The following is a 19,176-nucleotide window of genomic DNA, read 5'->3' as shown; positions in this document are numbered from 1 at the left end:
TACATTCATCTGGACATTCATCTGTAATGGGATCTGATATCTTCTTCCGGTGTATCTGATGACAGCTACAGTGTACACATATACATACAATAAAATAAAAAAATAACAGAGTAGGAGCTGGAGAGATGACTCAGTGATTAAGAGCACTGACTGCTCTTCCAAAGGTCCTGATGAGTTCGAATCCTAGTAAACACATGGTGGCTCACAACCATCTGTAATGAGATCTGATGCCCTTTTCTGGGGTGTATGAAGACAGCTACAGTGTACTTCTAAATAATAAATAAATAAATGTTTAAAAAAAACCCATAGTAACAGAGTTCCAATGTAAATATATAATACAGAGTCTTAATGTAAATATATAATACAGTCTCAATGTAAATACATAACAGAGTCCCAATGTAAATATCTAATACAGAATACCAATGTAAACATGTAATAAAGAGTCCCAATGTAAATATATAATGGAGAGGAGAGTTCCAATGTAAATATATAATACAGAATCCCAATGTAGATATGTAACACAGAATGTCCCAATGTCTAGGTGCCCAAAGAGTCTGAAGGCAAAGAAGATAAGCATGAGCAGGGTTTGGGTTCCACATCAACATTCTGGACAGACATTGGATCTTGGCCTGTATATTTTGGTTTAAAGGATGGGACTTAAGCTCAGTAGTGCCTATAGTGTAGGCACTATACTATAGATAGTATAGGCACTTAGTATATGTGCCTATAGTGTAACATTAGTACAGTCACGGCTTTGACAGCAGATATTTCCATTTCTTATCCCTGGTTCTTACTGGCTTGGTTTTTAATTTTAGGGTGGAGATGGCGATTGTGAGGGGAAGAATTTGAAGAGGAACAGATTTTTTTTTTCCCGATAGTGCTTTGTCTTTTAAGTAATCTTAAAAATACAAGCTTGACAACTCCTTCCTTTTTATTTTATATACAGTAGAATGTAATGTAGGGTGCTGCTAAGATAGTCCACCCATCCCATCTGCATCAGCATCATCTGCTTTTTTGGTTTTGCTAGCAAAATTTTAACCATTTTTCTCTTCTAAAACCTGTTATTTTGATGCTGTGATTTGAGATTATAAAGTCACCTTCCCTGCCTGGTTCCTTCCTTGCCATGATTACTGAGTGGGTAGTCACCTGATGTGCCCTGCTCACACCACTCTCAGACTGCTCACAGTCAAACCTCATAAGCCAGGGGTCTCCTGGAAAGCACCGGCCTCTTCAAGTGGATGCTCGATGAACTTCTTATCTGTTGTCTTAGTAACCACTTGTTGCCATCACATGATGAAAGACATTCTGTTGTCAGCAGTGAGGAATTTATAATAGTTAACAATTGACAGTGATATGATGTTCCTAGGTTAAACTTGACATTGTCTGCCTCCCATAGTCTAATAGTTCCATCCGTTTAGCCAGAAGAATTTCCTGAAGAAGCAATGCACAACCTGGAAAAGGTTTACTTTCTATCCTGGGCTATTTTCTGTTGCTGAATAATACAGACTGGGTAGTTAACATAAAAAAAACCCAAAGATTATTATAGTTCTGGAAGCTAGGCAGTCCACTGGCACAGGCCGAAAACTGTTCAGCATCTGGGAGGGTTTTGCTATAATTGACAAGGAGTGGAGGGCAGCACATGGAGTGGCAGTATGAGCCATTAAGACGTCATGGAGGTGCCATTTCATGACCTTGTCCATCATGAATTACCTCCTGAAGGCCCCAGCTGCTTGATGCCATTGACATATTAGTTTGAAGATTAAGCTTTTCTTTAAAAAAAGATTTATTTATTTTATATATGTTGTTAGTACACTGTTGTTGTCTTCAGACACAGCAGAAAAGGGCATTGGGGATCCCATTACAGATGGTTGTGAGCCACCATGTGGTTGCTGAGAATTGAACTCAGGACCTTTGGAAGAGCAGTCAGTGCTCTTAACCACTGAGCCATCTCTCCAGCACCAGATTAAGCTTTTTGTGGAGAGAATTTCTTGTGTATTGCATGGGTGCATCACCTGCCAACTGAAAAGCCTATAGCTTATTGCTTAGGCAGGAAATAGGAGTTGGGACTTCCGGGAGGCAAAAAGAATTCTGGGATAAAGCCAGGCTCAAGAGAGATCTGGCTGGAAAAGGTGTAAGGAGACAGAGGCATGGTACCTGAGCAAGGTAACGAGCCATGTAGCAGAATGTAGATTAAAAGAAATGAGTTCTTTTGTTATGATTCTAGTCAGAGAAGAGCCTAGCTATATGGCCAAGGTATTTGTAAATTTTAAATTTGCATTTTGAATCTGAGTTTTATTTTTGGGAGCATGGGGATGGGAGGTAGAACCAGGCCCAAACTTTACCAGCTTACAGCATATTAACTTCCTTTTAATCTGGGGATGCTGAGAAAGGAATAAAGAATGCACATGTGCAAGGCACGCGCTCTCCCACTGAGCTGAGGTACGGGCCTTTTGTTGTTTTAAGACTTTCTTATTATATATAATCTCAGCTTACTTAGTACTCTCTGTTTAGTCCAGGCTAGCCTCAGTCTTAGAGCAGTCATCCTGCCTCAGTCTCCTGATTACTCAAAGTATAGGCGTGCTCCATACATGAACTTTTGAAGGATATATTTAAATCAAAGCACTACCAAAATTCTAGATTGTTTTTCTCTCTGTAAAAATTATATAAAAAAATTGTCTTACTTGATGTTATACCAGGCTTCTGTCTAGTTTTCTAGTTACTAAATAAACATGAAAAAGAAAACAAAACAAAATTTTGTTTGTTTTTTAAGGCAGGGTTTCTCGATGTAGTCCTGACTGTCCTGGAACTTGCTCTGTAGACTGGGATGGCCTCAGACTCAAGAATCAGCTTGCCTTTGCCTCCTGAGTACTTGGATTAAAGACGTGTGTCACCATATCCAGCAAGAAACCACAACTTATTTAGTGCAACACTGTGCTGTGTTTTTAACATAGGAAAGTCTTTTCATATACTACTTTTATTAGTTCCGAGAGAATCTCAGGCTGTGTTTTGCCTATTTACTCATTACTCATTTCTATGACTCTTCCCAGACTCACCCCACTTTGGTACTGCACCCCCAATTTCATGTCATATAATATATCTTTTTTATTTTTAATAGCCTATCAAGTTCAATTTGTTCTGCCTATGTTCTCCTGGGGATAAGGGCATTCACTGGAGTGTGAGCAACCCACCAGGGGCCACACCCTTAAAGAAAACTGACTCCTTTTCTCCAGAAACCTCAGTTGTCCAAAGCTACACAGTTAGGGGTGAGGACTCATGAACCCTTCACCCTCATGCTAGAGTAATTGGCTTGACCCTGTGCAAGCAGCCACAGCTGCTGTGAGTATACAGGTTCCGGCTTATCTAGAAGACACTGTCTCACTCAGCTCCTCCCTGACCTCTCCTCCTCCAGTCTTTCTGCCCCTTTTCCCATGATGTTCTCTGAGCCTCCTGGGAGGCTGGATGGTACAGATGTCCTGTTCTTAGATGAGCAAATACTCACTGACACTTAGTCACCGCATTTGACCACCATCCATGGCTTAAAGAAATGTCTAATGAGTTCTGAGAGCCACACTAATCTATGGGTATAGAGGAATGAATTTAGAGGGCAGGTTGGATACTATGTGCACTTAGTAGAATAATGGGTTCGACTCTAGGATCTATGAACTCCTAAGTCATGGGTTCTTAGCTAGATTTACAGTACCAGGTACGCATTTTCTCTTTGCAGACCTTAAATGCAGTCACAAAGCAGTTATCATTTATCCCTACAACATTCATGCCGCCTTTGCAGACCTTAAATGCAGTCACAAAGCAGTTATCATTTATCCCTACAACATTCATGCCACCTTTGTCCTCACTGGCATCTCTTGCCATCCAGTCATTGTTGTAGTGTACAGGTCCATAGCTAGGTTAGCCTGCTGATAACTTTCCCCCCTCAGCAGTCTGCACAGCACCTTCCAGGACAATGCTAGCTAGCCAGCCTGAAAGAAACGTTCTTGGTAAGTACCAACTTGATTTCTCCATGACCTGGGACCAAAGTATGTGATTTCTTTAACAGTGGGGGCTCACCATTAAGTTCTAGTATGCAACAAGAGCAATGGCAATCGCCTATATGGTTTTTGGAGTTGTAGAAAAGTTTTGATTCAGGGTTAGGGATGGAACATAGTTGGTTGAGTGTTTGCCTCACAGGCACAAAATCCTGGGTTCATTCTTACCCTGCATAAACCAGCCATGCAGCACACATAAGGACCTACATAAAAAACACACCTCTCACCCCCAAAAGGCACGTGGGGGCCAAAATATGGCTCAGTGACTAAGAGTTCTTGCTGTTCATTTGAAAGAGCTGTCTTTGGTTCTGTGCACCCACACAGGCTCATAACTGCCTGTAATGACAGTTCCAGGAAATCTAACCCCCTCTCCAGGCCTGTGCCATTTAGTGCATAGACATAGGAACAGATTACACCCGTGTGTAGGAACATCAAGAGAAGGAAAGCTGCCCAAAATCAGAATCATGCTGTCTGAAGTGCAAATTAAAGACCCCTGCAGGGAAATTGGGTCACCTTACTAAAGCAGTCCACCAATTGTATAAGGAAATAATTGAGAAATCTTAGGTGAATGAGGAATTGCAGTTCAAGATGATTATAAACAAGAAAACATTCTTTCAATTTTTTAAATAAGGGTTAGGGAGAAGGCTCAGTGGTTTAGAGCACTGACTGCTTTTCCAGAGGTCCTGAGTTCAAGTCCCAGCAACCACATGGTGGCTTACAACCATCTGTAATGGGATCTGATGCCCTCTTCTGGTATGTCTGTCTGAAGACAGCTACAGTATACTCATATACATAAAACAATAGATCTTTAAGAAAAAAATTGTAAATAAAATTAGTTTTTTTGAAAAAAGACTACACATAAAAATACACACACATTGATGCTGGGCTATGTGATTTCAAGAAAGCAGCCTTTTAATGGAAGGTAAAGTACAGAAAGAAACTATTCTCTTATGTTGCCAATCTCCTAACAACTTTCTTTTCCTCAGAGGTAGGAAAGCTGATAAGCTGTGACCCTGGAGACAGGTCTACAACCATTCTTTTTTTCTCTGAAAAAGTAACCCTGAGGTTAGATAATGTAAGCAGTAGTGTGCTTCCGTGATGGGTGGCACTCAGGCCATATTGGTGAGAAAATCAGTTAACAAGCTCTTCAACCAAAGTCAGGTTCATCTAAAAGATTAGTTTTTATTTTAGAAGTGGTAAGAAATAGTTGTCATAGATTGTTTCATTTCTTCTCTCTGTGTTATTGTTGGCATTGTTTTGTTTTGTTTTGTTTTTTGAGACTCTCATGTATACCTGTAGTTTTGATTTCTTATTTGGACAGCCTGGCAAGCTAGCATATCATTCATCTTTAAGATGTCTTAGATTACAAAAAGAACAAATTTATTCCTCTCTAGCTTAGACGTCCCAAAACTCCACATTGAGATTTTCACGTGTCTAACAGTGCCACTAAAACATGTAAGAGGGTCTCCGACCTCCGGCCTCTTTCCCTCAGTCATCCCACAATCTCAGGTGACAGCAACTCCATTCTATTTGGTGCTCAGGAGAAATTTGGTGGAGTTAATTTCTACTCCTCTCTTCTTACCTCCATCCTTTCAGATCTGTTTTGAAGCAGTTTCAGGGTGTAACCACTGCATTCTCCATTGTTTTTCTGATATTCCTTGCCCAGACTTGCTAGAAGGCCTAACAGGCCTTCCTGCTCTTACTCTTTTTCAACTTTCAGTTTCTTCCCAATGCACAACCAAAATGCTCCTAAGAGTCCTCAGCTATGTTGCTTTGTCGGCACACAGAGGTTGCCTCCCCACAAGCCTGCCTCTCCCCTCTGGTCTCATTTGCCGCTTTCCTGTCTTCCACCCTGACCTAGAAGGTCAGCAGTCCAGGCCCTTGTCTCACTGCTTAGAGTTCCCACCCCCAGTGGTACGCCTGCAGGGTCTCCTCACCGACCACTCGTCCAGGAAAGCCTGCTGTCCATCTGAGCTTCTGTACAAGCAACACTGCTGCTTCCAACTGCACCCCACCCGCATATCCTGTATGATTTTCATATAGCACTCCAGTCTGACAAGCTCCTTTATGTTGTTTATCTTGCCTACTAGAATCTACCTTCAGACAAGCAGGATCTACTGCATTATTCACTGTTGGATTCCCCATGCCTAGAATAGTGCTCAGAATACATTGGCGCTCAAGAACATTTGATTGTGGTGAATGAAATGTAAGCACCACACATGCTAAGCCCTCGAGAAAGCAAAAAGAGCATGCCAGCATGTCTTTCTGTTGTTTGACTTATTTTACACAGGGTCTCCTGTATCACAGGTTAGTCCTGAGCCTCTGAACTCATGTAACTCTTCTGACTCCCATTCTTTGTAGCTTTTTACATTCTTTGTAAGCACATGCTACTAAGCCTCAATACAGTGTGATAGTATTAATTTCATTTTCTGCATCGCAGAATATAGATTAGAGTATGTCCTTAGAAGCTGTCAGATGGGCTCCATGTGACTTCCTCACAGAAGACAATCTCCAGAGTGAGCCCCAGGTCTAGCCTTTTCATGCTTCCCTGGTGGGAGGGAGGACAAGCAGTTGGGCTCCCTGTTGGCCTGGACTAGGTTCTAAAGATGGGCACTGAATCCATCAGTGCTGTTTGATTTAAGTCCCCTAAATGAAGATGCCATGAAGAGCCAGACTTTGGGATTGGTTTCTTCAGGGGAATGATTCCCAATCAAACCAAACCCTGGATCAGCTTTCACATGGTCCACACAGCATCTACACTTTGGCAACTCCTTTGGGTAATTTATTTTCTTTCTTTGTTTCTTTCTTTGTTTCTTTCTTTGTTTCTTTCTTTGTTTCTTTCTTTGTTTCTTTCTTTGTTTCTTTCTTTGTTTCTTTCTTTGTTTCTTTCTTCCTTCCTTCCTTCCTTCCTTCCTTCCTTCCTTCCTTCCTTCCTTTCTTTCTTTCTTTCTTTCTTTCTTTCTTTCTTTCTTTCTTTCTTTCTTTCTTTCTTTTTTGGTTTTTTTTGGATTTGTTTTTCTGAGACAGGGTTTCTCTGTGTAGCCCTGGCTGTCCTGGAAATCACTCTGTAGACCAGGCTGGCCTCAAACTCAGAAATCTGCCTGCCTCTGCCTCACAGAGTGCTGGGATTACAGGCGTGTGCGACCACTGCCCGGCTTTTTGGGTAATGTCTTTGCAGTTACTAATTATTACATTGAAATGGGTTGTTATCATGCTAAAATGCCTTGTGACAAACAAGGTTTATTTGGAATCATTTCACCATCAATAGCCCTTGGGTTGTTTTTTAGTTTGGAAAGCCATTTCCTTTCATCTCTCTTCTCCAAATCCATCTAGCAAGATCAGAACATTCATTGAAACTATTACACCTATACAATTCTGCAGATCCTTGCACTAAAATTGTATTGAACAAACACTCCTCTTTTATTAAAAGCTGTAACGATTGTAACCATCAGAGTCCAGATAGGCATCAGGATGACTGAGGGAAAAGGCAGGACTCAGTGCTCAGCACCTTCATCATTGCTTCTTCCCCTAAGACAGATAGATTTATTGATTTATTGATTTATTTATACATACATACATTGTTCTGCCTACATGTACACCTGCATGCCGGAAGAGGGTACCATATCTTAGTATAGATGGTTATGAGTCAAACATGTGGTTGCTGAGAATTGAACTCAGGACCTCTGGAAGAGCAGCCAGTGAGTGCTTTTAACTGCTGAGCCATCTCTCTAGCTTCACCTTTACCATTTCTTTAAATTTTATGTGTATGATTGTTTGGCCTCATGCATGTCTGTGTACTGCATGTGTGCCTGGTGCCCTCAAAAGCTAGAAGAGGGTATCTGATGCCCTAGAACTGGAATTACAGATGGTCAACATGTGCCTGCTATAAATAATTGAGCCCCAGGTTGTTAGGAAGAGCAGCCAAACTGCTGAGTCATCTCTTCCACTCTTTTTACCATTTCTGAACTGGGAAACTGTGTGTGTGTGTGTGTGTGTGTGTGTGTGTGTGTGTGTGCGCGCACACGCGCGCGTGCTGGCCTCATGCACAAGCCAGAGAGGGCATCAGGTGCCCTGGCACTGGAGTCTCAGACAGTTGTGAGCTGCCATGTGAATGGTAAAAACAGAGGCTGGGGCCTCTGGAAGAACAGCAAGTGCTTTTAACCACTGAGCTCCATTTTTTGGAAATATTGTGAAGGTTCCTGAGGTAAGGCTTAACAGACAGGAGACATAGTAGATTTGTCCTAAACAAGGTCAGTTATTTGTAGGCCTGTAGAATTCCTTTCGGGAAGGCGAGCTGTGCTCTTTGGTTTTGCTCTGATGTTTAAGTTGTCAGAGCATACTGTGACTTCTTTCCTTTGGGAATAAATTCAGCATGGACGTGCCGTCTGCTCTGTGGCGTGTTGAGGAGTTGCGTTTGCTTTAGACACGAGGCTGGGAAAGGTGATGACAACCCAGTGTGTGCTCTGCATGCACACGATGTTTTACTAGAAATAAGAAGAGACTCTGTATTCAGAGGGTGTTTGTGTGTTTGTTTCTTTGGTGTTAATTTTGTTTTCAGAGTCTTGTGTAATGTAACCCAGGCTGCCTTCAATCGTGTGGTGTAGCCCAGGCTGGCCTCTAACTCACAATCCTCCTACCTCACCTTCCCATGTATTTGAGAGCACGGGTCTAAGTTACCATGCCCATATGAATTTAGAATCTAAAAAGACATGGCTGGAGAGATAGCTTAGAGACTAAGAGCACTGACTGCACCTCCAGAAGATCTGTGTTCGAGTCCCAGAACCCACATGGTAGCTCACAACCATCTGTAACTCCAATTTCAGGGGATCCAACACTCTCTCCTGTCCTTTGCCAGCACCAGGCATGCAAGTGGTAAAGAAGTAAAACACACATATTTATAAATAATAAAATAATCCTAAAGATAAGCATGTATGCCTCCTGCTGTTCTTGGAAAGAAAGTCAATGTGGAGACACAGGCCCACTAGTGTTCCTCCTCTCACAGGGCAGTATTCTACAAGACCACAGGCCATAGGTTTGGGTTTCTTTCCTTTCTTTTTTTCCCCAAGATAACCTTGTTTTGGGTCTTTTCTTCAGAATTTTTGCAGATTTGTGGAGTTCATTGTTATTTTCTTGTCTCTTTACATGTTTTACAGAGTCTCACCCTAGCTGGCCTGGACCTCACTTTGTAGACTAAGATGCCCTAGAACTCACAGAGTCCACCTGCCTGTGCCTCCGGAGTACTGGGACTAACGGTGTGCACCACTGCCCTGCCCATGGAGTCCTTATGGTGATCTTACAGGCACCGCAATGGTGAGTGGATCTCCACTTACAATAGGCATTCCAGGCTTTACAGAGGTTGACACTTACAATGAGAGTTCTTTTTTGAGGAGGCTTTTAAATGGAAAATCACTAGGCTACCACTGTGGCCCTGGAAGAAGTATGAGCCAGGGATGGGTCACATAGCTCCTCAGCAAGTACCCTCTGCTGCCAGGGCTGCCACTTAAGTCTCTGGCCACCAACTCATCACTACAAGCATGCTGTACATTGCAGCTGAATCAGTCATCAGGTGCCTGGGTTTTGAAATCTGCAGTGTAGATATTCATAGGATGAGGCAGAAGCCCTGGCTACAGTCCTTTACCCTCAGTTGTCACAAACAGAAACGATGACAATTGGTGGCTCATGAGTATGACTGTGTGGGACCCACTTCCTTTCAAAGGGAAACAGAGGATGTAGTGGAGAGGAGAAGGCATACCCTACTGCATTAATGCCTTGAATAAAATGAATGAAATTTGGCCCATTAGCTAACTAGGCCTGGCTGCTGTTTCAGCAGTCAGGAAAGCCTGCTTTGGCTGGGCTCCACCTACCTCCTTAATCATTGCTCCCTGGCTTTCTTCCAGCCTTTTCCCCCTGACCTCTGTGTCACGTTTGACACTGTGAATCACCGTCCCTTTTTGGACCCATGCTCATCTTTTTTTGTCACATGTCCTCGTTCTCTTCTCACCTTCAAATGGTCCTCTGCTCTTCTAATAATTTCTCTTCCCACCTGCTTCCCTGTCCGCAGTGTCTGGAGCACACGTTTCCAGTTCTTTGTTCTTCCTGTTTCCGTGCTAGAAGCTTAGCTTGGTCACCACTTCCCAGGTCCTGAGAGCAGACAGACAGGTCTCAACAGGATTGGTTTATCCTAAGCCATGTTTTCCCTCTAGCTCTTGCTGTTTTTAAAAGTGGAGCTGCTGTGGATTCCTTGTGTGTAATAAAGGACCTGTCTCTGCTTAGTCAGCTTAACCCAGGAGCTTGGATGCTGGACAATTAGTGGTCACCAAAGCTGTCCCCATTCCTGCCTTCTGGGTGTTTTCTGTTGTGCCCAAGAATAATAAGGAAAGCAAACAAGAAATGAGCAGAGTGAACACAGATTTATTAAAGAAAATGAAAATGACTCCTGGGAATGGGTGCCACCAAAGGGGGGTTACGGCTATAGACATGCCTGGTGGTGTTCTGTTGTGTGGCAGGATCTGGCGGAGACTTAAGTGATCTTTCTTTTTTTTTTAAAGATTTATTTATTATATGTAAGTACACTGTAGCTGTCTTCAGACACTTTTTCTTCTAGTTCCAGGCCCACTGACTCTCTGTAGCTGTCTTTAGACACCCCAGAAGAGGGCATCAGATCTCATTACGGATGGTTGTGAGCCATCATGTGGTTGCTGGGATTTGAACTCAGGATCTTTGGAAGAGCAGTGGGCACTCTTAACCACTGAGCCATCTCTCCAGCCCCCTTAGGTGATCTTTCTTGAGATTGATTATTCTTGGCTGGTCATTGGTATCATGGGTGCACTTGTGAGGAGTCTGCACCCCTGTGTGGGTACACCTGTGAGGAGTCAGAGAGGTGACCGTTTGCTACTCGTCTAGCCTGGGGAATGGTTGTGAGAGGTGATCATTCTGTTTGTTTCCGAGCTGCTTGACTAGCTCACGGTCCAGAGTGGGGCCCCGCCTTTGAAGAGGCCTCTTGTCTCAGCCCATGGTTCTCCCTGGCCTGAAACTTGGCATCAACTTGATACTTTTCAATCTCTGAGTGTCTGATGGCCATTTGAAAAGCAGGCATACTTAGTTTATTCTTGGTGTAACATTCTGGTTCTCAAAATTAATGTTAAGTTTTCACGTCATCTTAAGGTTACATAGCCCCCTAGTCATCTCTTTTTCCTCCAGATTCTCAATTTTTTTAACTGATTCACATCTTGTTTTGTGACATGAGTTGCCTCTTAATTTATGTCTGTTCTCAACTAAACCAGCCTTGAATTGCCTTCTGTTAAATGTTGTTGATGCGAGGTAAACAACTACATTATTTCGCTCGGTTACTGTATTATCCAGAGGTCCCTAGACAAGTGGAACCAATAGGATGATAGGATGAGCCAAGAGCAGGCTTGAGGTTCACTCATCGTCAGGCTGAGCTGCACGGAGGCCTTGGGCACACTGGAGAGCCAGCGAAAATTGGCAGCTCTCAATCTAAGAAGCCAGAAACCTCAGCACAAGAGACATGATGCGCCTGAAAGTCCCTGAGGAGCCACTGGTGCAGATCTGTACTCAGAGGCTGAAGCATCTCACGTTCACAGGAGAAAGAAACGGCAAACCCACCTCCACTCAGGAAGAGTCAAGCACGCAATTGCCAGCTTCCCACTTCTGTCTCCTTTTTGTGTTGGATAGTATCTGAGTTCATGGTCGGTCTTCTCACAGCACCATCCTGCACACCAACCTCCTCCTCAAGTCAGATTGACAGCTATACTTGCCATCAGCATTTCCCAAAGAAAGAATATAGAAAATGAATGGACCACACAAAACAGTGACAGGAATAGATTTAATATGTCAGTAATTAAAAAAAATTACCTAGAGCTGACAAGTTGTTTAAGCAGATAAAGGCACTTACAACCTGAGGAGAGAACGGACTCCACAAGTTGTCTACTGACCTTCACATACATATGGTGATACCAATATGTGCACATGCACACATACACATATACCACACAATCACAAAATTATAAAAATGGGATAAAAATTTTACAACTCAGCTGGGTGGTGGTGGCAACATCTGTAATCCCAGCGCTCTGGGAAGCAGAGGCAGGCGTATTTCTGAGTTCGAGGCCAGCCTGGTCTACAGAGTGTGTTCCAGGACAGTCAGGGTTATACAGAGAAACCCTGTCTCAAAAAAAAAACAAAAAAAAAACAAAACAAAACAAAACAATAAAAAACAAAATCCAAAAAGTCAATAAATAAATAAATAAATTTACAACTAGCTAAGGTGTAAATATCAAATATAAGGAATTGATAACTGCTGCCACAAATAAAACATTTATTTAAACAGATATAGGGCAAATACTGAAGAATGTCAGGTTTTTGTAGCTATGTTAATATCAAGAAAATAATTGAGGCCAGAAAGCAGGTAAGGGCACTTGCTACCAAACCTGCTCAGCTGACTAGAAATGGATGGTGGAGAGGGAACAGACCCTTGCCATCTGTCCTCTGACCCCACACGTTACTACAGACACATGCACACACATGCACTGAGTCAAACAGTATACATTAGAGGTCCCTATGTGATTCATTTAAATGTTAAAAGGTTTTGTGCCAACAATCTGAAGACCTAGGTCAGTGGCAGAGCACTGGACGTATATCAGGCCCTACTTGTATGCTGGACACCCCAAAGGTCATGTATCTAATAGCACACTTCCAAAATGTGTAACAGACAAATTTAGCGAGTCCAAGGAGAACTTGAGAAGTCTGTTATTGCAGTAAGAGATTCTTTTTTGTTTGATTGTTGGGTATTGGGGTTTTTGAGGGGGGTCTCTATATAGCTCTGGCTGAACTGGAACTCATTATGTAGCCCAAGCTGAACTCAGACTCAGAGACCTGCCTCTGTCCCTCTGTTCCCTTTCTGCTCTATCCCCTGTCCCTATGCCTCTCTGTCTCTTTGTCCTCTGTCTCTCTGTCCTTCTGCCCCTTTGTCCCTCTGCTTCTGTCCCTCTATACCCTGTCCCTCTGTCCCTTTGCCCCTCTGCCTCAGCCAGAGCAAACAAATCAAAATGAAACAACAAACAAAAAGCTCATGTATACTGAACAAAACATGGCTTTGGATTTGAGTAATGCAGTGTTTAACTTTGCTGTAATAGACATGAAAGAAAATATTTTATCCAGAAATAAAAAAATAACCCATACATATAAAATTTTAAATGTATTTTCTAAATTTGTCAAGAAATAAATAATAATGAAAATAAGAACCATAAAAAAGGACATTAAATTAATGGAAGAATCTCCACACAGGAGACTGATGCTCCAGGTTAAAACTCAGTGTTTTTAGTAGAATTAATAACCAGCTGGGCAAAATACAAGAAGTTCTTTAAAAGTAAACTAGGCATGGTGGCTGGTGTCATACCCTCAGTACTTGGGGGGGGGGGTGTGCAGAGGCAGCAGAATCTGAAATTCAAGGTCATCTTCATTGCTATATAGTAGGTTTATGATCAACATGGGATACAAGAGACTCTGCCTCAGACCAGAACCCAACCACAGAGCTGACAGTGAACAGTACTTTGAGGGGATGATTACAGAGTTTGCATGATGATCTACATTCCCCGATCCTCAGGAATATATACTAATCTTGATCCTCAGGCTCCACAAAGTAGAAGGAGAGCCAACATCTGCAGATGTCCCTCTGAGAAAGGAGCACCATGGAACCCCACACACACAGGTGTAAAGTCAGGGGGCTGGAGAGATGGCTCAGTAGTTAAGAGCATTTGCTGTTCTTACCGAGGACCAGAGTTCAGTTCCCAGAGCCCACCTGTCACCCACCTAACTCCAGCTCCAGGGGACCTCCTTCTGGCCTCCATGGGTACCCCTAGCATGTGGCATATATTTTCAAGACATATATAAACATAATTTAAATTTTTTTGTTTTGCTTTTTGCGACAGGGTTTCTCTGTGTAGCCCTGGCTGTCATGAGATACTGAGATTTTCAGCTCTTGAGAAAGGGATACAACTTGAGAGAGGGTACAGAGACTGGCGGCATGGCTTAGGCTTCTTAGAACACTAGCATCACCCTCAGTTCCCTTTCAAGACTGTTCCCTAGTGTGAATGTAAGTAGGACTCACAAGGATTCACCCAGACTGACAGACAGATGGGCAGTCTGTGACAGGCACCCGTGACCCCAAGTGGGGAGATAAACAGAAATGCAACATGTGAGCGCCATAGTGAGACAGTGGAGCAAGTGTCAAGCCTGAGGGAGAATCTAAAAAGCAAGAGAGCAAACTGACAGCGCCTGTGATGCCTGACAAACCCAGCCCACACAAAGTGTCGGGAGGGGAGGGCTGCCCTGAGATTCTTCATCCAGGGAGGTTTACTTAAAGATGAGCGGAAGATAACAGATGCAGAGAGAATGGTATCAGCAGTCTGGCCCTAAGACAAAAGCTTCAAGGAATTCTTTAATTTTTTTCACTCTGTTAATATTTGTTACTTTACTTAAAATTAAAAAAAAAAAAATTTAAGCCAGGCAGTGTTGGCACACACCTTTGATCCCAGCAATCAGGAGGCAGAGTCAGGCTGATCTTTGAGTTTGAGGCCAGCGTGTTCTACAGGGCAAGTTCCAAGACAGCTTGGGCTACTCAGAGAAACCCTGTCTCAACAAACAAATTTTAAATTGTGTTTATGTATGTCTTGTGAATATATGCCACATACTAGGCGTGCCCATGGAGGCCAGAAGAAGGTCCTTGGAGCTGGAGTTAGGTGGGTGACAGTTTCCCAGTGTGGGCTCTGGAAACTGAACTCCCATCCTCAGTAAGAGCAGCAAATGTTCTTTTGTTTTTGTTTGGATTTGTTTTGGTTTTTTTTTTTTCCCCCGAGACAGGGTTTCTCTGTATAGCCTTGGCTGTCCCGGAACTCACTCTGTAGACCAGGCTGGCCTCAAACTCAGAAATCTGCCTGCCTCTGCCTCCCAAGCGCTGGGATTAAAGGCATGTGGCATGTACCACCTCTGCCCGGCCTAGGTACTCCCATGAGTTAATTTCCTTCCATCAGGTTCTCCCTAGTGGAAATCCACAACCATGCACCTCTAGCACAACTGACAAGACCAAATCTTTAAGCACACAGGCCTTTGGGGATACTTACAGAATTCACAGCATTCCAGGACCTAACTCTGTACTTGAAGAAGCCAGTCAAAAACAGTGAACTCCCAAAACACTGAATGATGAAAACAAGATAAAAGCATTCCTAAATTAAGAAAACATACATTTTCCTGAGACCAGGAAGGAGCTTTGTTTCTGCCATGAGAAAGAAACGACATGACACTCTTGCTTGGCAACTGAGGAACAAGACGTCTGAACTGAGTATCTCAGGCACTGAGTGGAGGGGAGTCAGCCTCAGGAGCAGGGGTGAGCCCTATGGTCCTAGAGGGCTTCTGCCTAGAGGCAGCTGCTGAACCACAGCAGTGAACTGAGACAGAGCATTCAGAAAGGGAAAGCTGTGCAGGGGTATGGAGACAGGCTTGTTCTTGAGAGTACGGCAGAAGCCTGGCTGGAATTGTCCTCATCAGCATTGCCAGCCTTCCTTCAAACTGCCCCACAGTCCAGGTCTTTGCCCTTCAACTTTTCTTTCCCTTACAGAGTCAGATGTGTTTTGCAATGCATTGCCTCTACCTGACACCCCAGCTTCTCTGGTTTCCTACAGATTTCCTTGGCAAATCTTCTGAACTGCAGGTTCTCACTTTCAATCTGTTTATCAGACTATGGTGCCAAGAAAAATAAATGTTAAGCTGGGATCTGAAACTGGCTGGCACACCTTGAGTGGGCAGAATGGACATCATTCTGATTGTCACATGAGCCATAAATAGATCCTGGCACAAACTGGAGCTTAACTAAGTATTTCATAGATGATGCCTGAAGGGTGTTATGTTAGAGAGGAGACCTGTGTTAGGTGTGATCAAGAGGCCTGTGAAAGACTGAGAGGGGAAAAGGAGAAGACCCACAGAGACAGAGCTGACGCCCACTGAGTTGTGCTGACCCTTGCCAAGGGACAAGAGACTGAAAGCTCTTTTGAAGATTTGTGCTGTCTATGCATGCAGGTGTCATTGGAGGGTCAAGGCTGGATGTCAAGGCTGTGGCCTCAGGTTCTTACGGAATCTCAGCAGAACAACTGAGCTGTGCAGTGTGGGAGGCGGGAAGATGTGGTTGTTAGAATTGTAGAACTTCAGAGGCTCTGAGTGCCCGGTGCACCAGAGGAGGGAAAGCCCAGAACTTAGAAACAGAATGGGAACATCTGGGTGGTTGTGTGCAAGGATGCTGGTGCAGCAGCTCTTGCCTCCTGTGGGCTCTTGAAGGGACCCACTTTTCTTTGCTTCAGCAGTTGCCCTGACTTCTTACTGCTATGCAGTGTCAAGGACTTAGGTTGAATCCAAGTGTAGCTCCAGTGAAAACATCCCAGCCTGAGGAGGGAAGAAGAAACAAGAAAGAATCCAGAGATGGAGCTTGCATGTGGCAGGAGCCAGGAAAAAAGAGCCTTGGGATTGGTTTTTTAGGGTGTTTAGTCAGAGATGAGAATGTATACCTAGATCAAGACAAATAGTTGATTTTTAACACATTTTCTCAAGATGCAGATGATAAGGCAGATTTGCCACTGAGATGGTTGTAAGAAACATGGGAAAGCTTCTCAACACTCAGGGAAAGGGGAAGGCCTGTACTGCATTTATAATGGCAGAGGAAGGTATAGAGTCAGAGCAGACATGCTAGAATAAATGCCCAGAGAACTGTGCTCCACATGAAGGTACAGAAGGCAGCACCCCTCACCATGTCCACTAAGGAAGCCCTGCCAAACAGTAGTGTAAGCTTTGAAAACCATAGCAACAGAGTCTGATGCTTTTCCAGAGAAGACCAACCAAGTCCTGCTTGTCAGCCTCCTCTGTCCTGGGAGAACTCAGATTTCATACTCATGATGATAGTATAGAGCCTGTGTGTAGCTGTGTCTACTGCATGTGAATTCTTGCCTGGGGTTATGATTAATCCTTAGACATGGAATCATACACTGCACAACACTGGACGCCTTCACAGTGCAGGAGATGGGGAGTGCTTTTGATCATGGAATCGACTGGTACTGTCACATAGAGTCCCATCCTAAAGCATCCAGCCTTTAAACATCAGAGAAAATGCCAAGAATGATGGGCTATACTGTGGGCTGTACACTAAGTCAGCAGGACTGGGCAGGACTAATGTGTACCTTTTAATTTTTTCATAGTCTACTTTTAATGATGGTTCTTAAATGCTTTATCCTCCCTTATAGTCTACTACCTACCAGAAGTAGTGGGAAAGAAAGGATACAGGGGAAGTGGACCTGTTTAGAAAGGTTCTTTGGAACAGCTCTTGTCTGTGTTGTCTGGAAATGGGCAGTTCAGTTCACAAGTCAGAAGTGGCAGCTCGGTCCCCTCACAAACACTTCAGGGACACACCAGCAGTCCAGTTCAGTAGAGTTGGGGTAGCAAACATGAATCAGCAGCAATGGCACTACCCAGTAGAGACAGCAGGTCTCAGCCTTAGCACGAATCAGCAGCAGGAGGGACCCAGAGGAATGCCAGGAGAAGTTGGCAGCTGTGCCTCTCTCTCAGTGAAGCAGAGATCAGCAAAGCCTCGAAACTCCCAGCAGTCCACAGCGTGCTCTATAAGCAAGCCTATCTCAGCCTCTGTCTGCAGTCTATCGAGTTCTGTTTATCCTCCCTCCAAACGTCATGTGTCCTCCACCGGTCTTGCCTCAGCACGTCTTGTTTGCCTCAGAATGTATGTCTCTCTCAGCTGATATCACTCTGACAATCAGTCTGAGTCCTTGAAGGCAGAAAAAAACAAACAAAACCCTGTGGCACACCAAGAAGTTTTCTGGTGCGTTTCTGTCTGGAGTCCCAGGAAATGCAGCTCAACTATGCAGTGTAAGGCAGACCAATACATGTGTGTCCTTACCAAAGAATCCAACACGTGTCCCTTTACATACTCGCTTTAGCAGAGGATCCTTTCACCTGTGTCTGCTTCAGTGAAATGTTCCTTCACGAGTCTGCCTTAGTCCACTTTGGAAAACACCCCTTCATGAATGAGTTTGCCTCAGTAAAACACCATCCAACACAGCTAACTCTCCTAAGAACCCTTGCATTTCCAGTTCATTCCTGTGACATGAGGAGGGCAGAGTGGTGTATGTGCTGAGCAAAAAGCCAGGCCAGTGTCATTCACTGTCACCTCACACTTCATTAACTGTGAGTGGACACATAAGGCAGCCTCTAACCGGGAAGATACGCTCACCAAGAGGGTCAGGTGACTTCCAAATGAAGGTTTCTGTACCATATTTGCCTTGAGAGCTTGTAAAGACACAGTGGAGTTAGTTCAGTGGGCCATGAGACAGCTGGGATCTGGGCTGCTGGCCTGAGATCAGCTGTCTCTTTCCTGAGTTCTCCCCAGGAAGAAAGAGTGATAGGGACCACGGAAATGGCCCTCTCCCATGTATCTCTTAGATCTGCGGAGAGGTGGTTTCTTGAGAGCCACAGTACTGCAGTTTCTTCAGGCCACACTTGCTGCGTTCATCTCTAACTGGCTCCTCGGGGACCAGAAGGTTCTCCTCCAGAGAACACAGGATGCTATTGGAGTCTCTCCCCTTTCGGATCTGCATTGCAGCCCGCCTTCTGGCTACCCTGGCTCCTTTCTCACTGTCTTACTGCAGTTCCTTGGACAGATGTCTTCTGTGGCAAGTCCCCTTCTTGCCATATGGCTTTTTGTGTAGTCAAGCTGACAGGCTATGCTGAGGGAAGAATTTACAAAGCCAACCAAAGAATCAAAGACTATGTTGGTCTTACATACATGATACCCTGGTCTGATATCCTCCAAATACCTCACAATCCAAACGGAAATTTTTAGAGCTAAAAGAAGAAATAATACATCTCCTTAAGACTGCGGTGGAAAGTACCCAAATTGGGTGATAAAGATCAAAATGAAATTAAACAACAAAACAAAACAGGAAAAGTGAAGTTGGGACTATATTAAGGGAACATGCTCTTGTGCTCCAGAAGGAAGAGAAGGGGTAGAAGAAATAATAGCTGAAATGTTATCAAATGTGAGGAAAACTATACGTCCTAT

General features: G+C 43.8%; 1 protein-coding gene across 2 annotated transcripts in view; it reads left to right on the top strand.

The window, feature by feature from the left end:
* Nucleotides 1-19,176, top strand: part of Cdkl3 (cyclin dependent kinase like 3) — a 79,278-nt gene that overhangs the window by 30,778 nt on the left and 29,324 nt on the right. The window contains exon 13 of one of the 2 annotated variants that reach the window (XM_052196826.1): nt 816-2,692. The exons of the other annotated variant lie outside the window; for it this stretch is intronic. Within the exon in view, the coding sequence (XP_052052786.1) occupies nt 816-878 (63 nt within the window). The 3' untranslated portion in view covers nt 879-2,692. Of the gene's footprint in view, nt 1-815; nt 2,693-19,176 lie in introns of those variants that run through there. 2 annotated transcript variants of the gene reach the window in all.

Source organism: Apodemus sylvaticus, chromosome 10, assembly GCF_947179515.1.
Source record: "Apodemus sylvaticus chromosome 10, mApoSyl1.1, whole genome shotgun sequence".
NCBI lineage: Eukaryota > Metazoa > Chordata > Mammalia > Rodentia > Muridae > Apodemus > Apodemus sylvaticus.
Note: the sequence above shows the minus strand (reverse complement) of the source record. Positions and strands in the feature narration are given on the sequence as shown.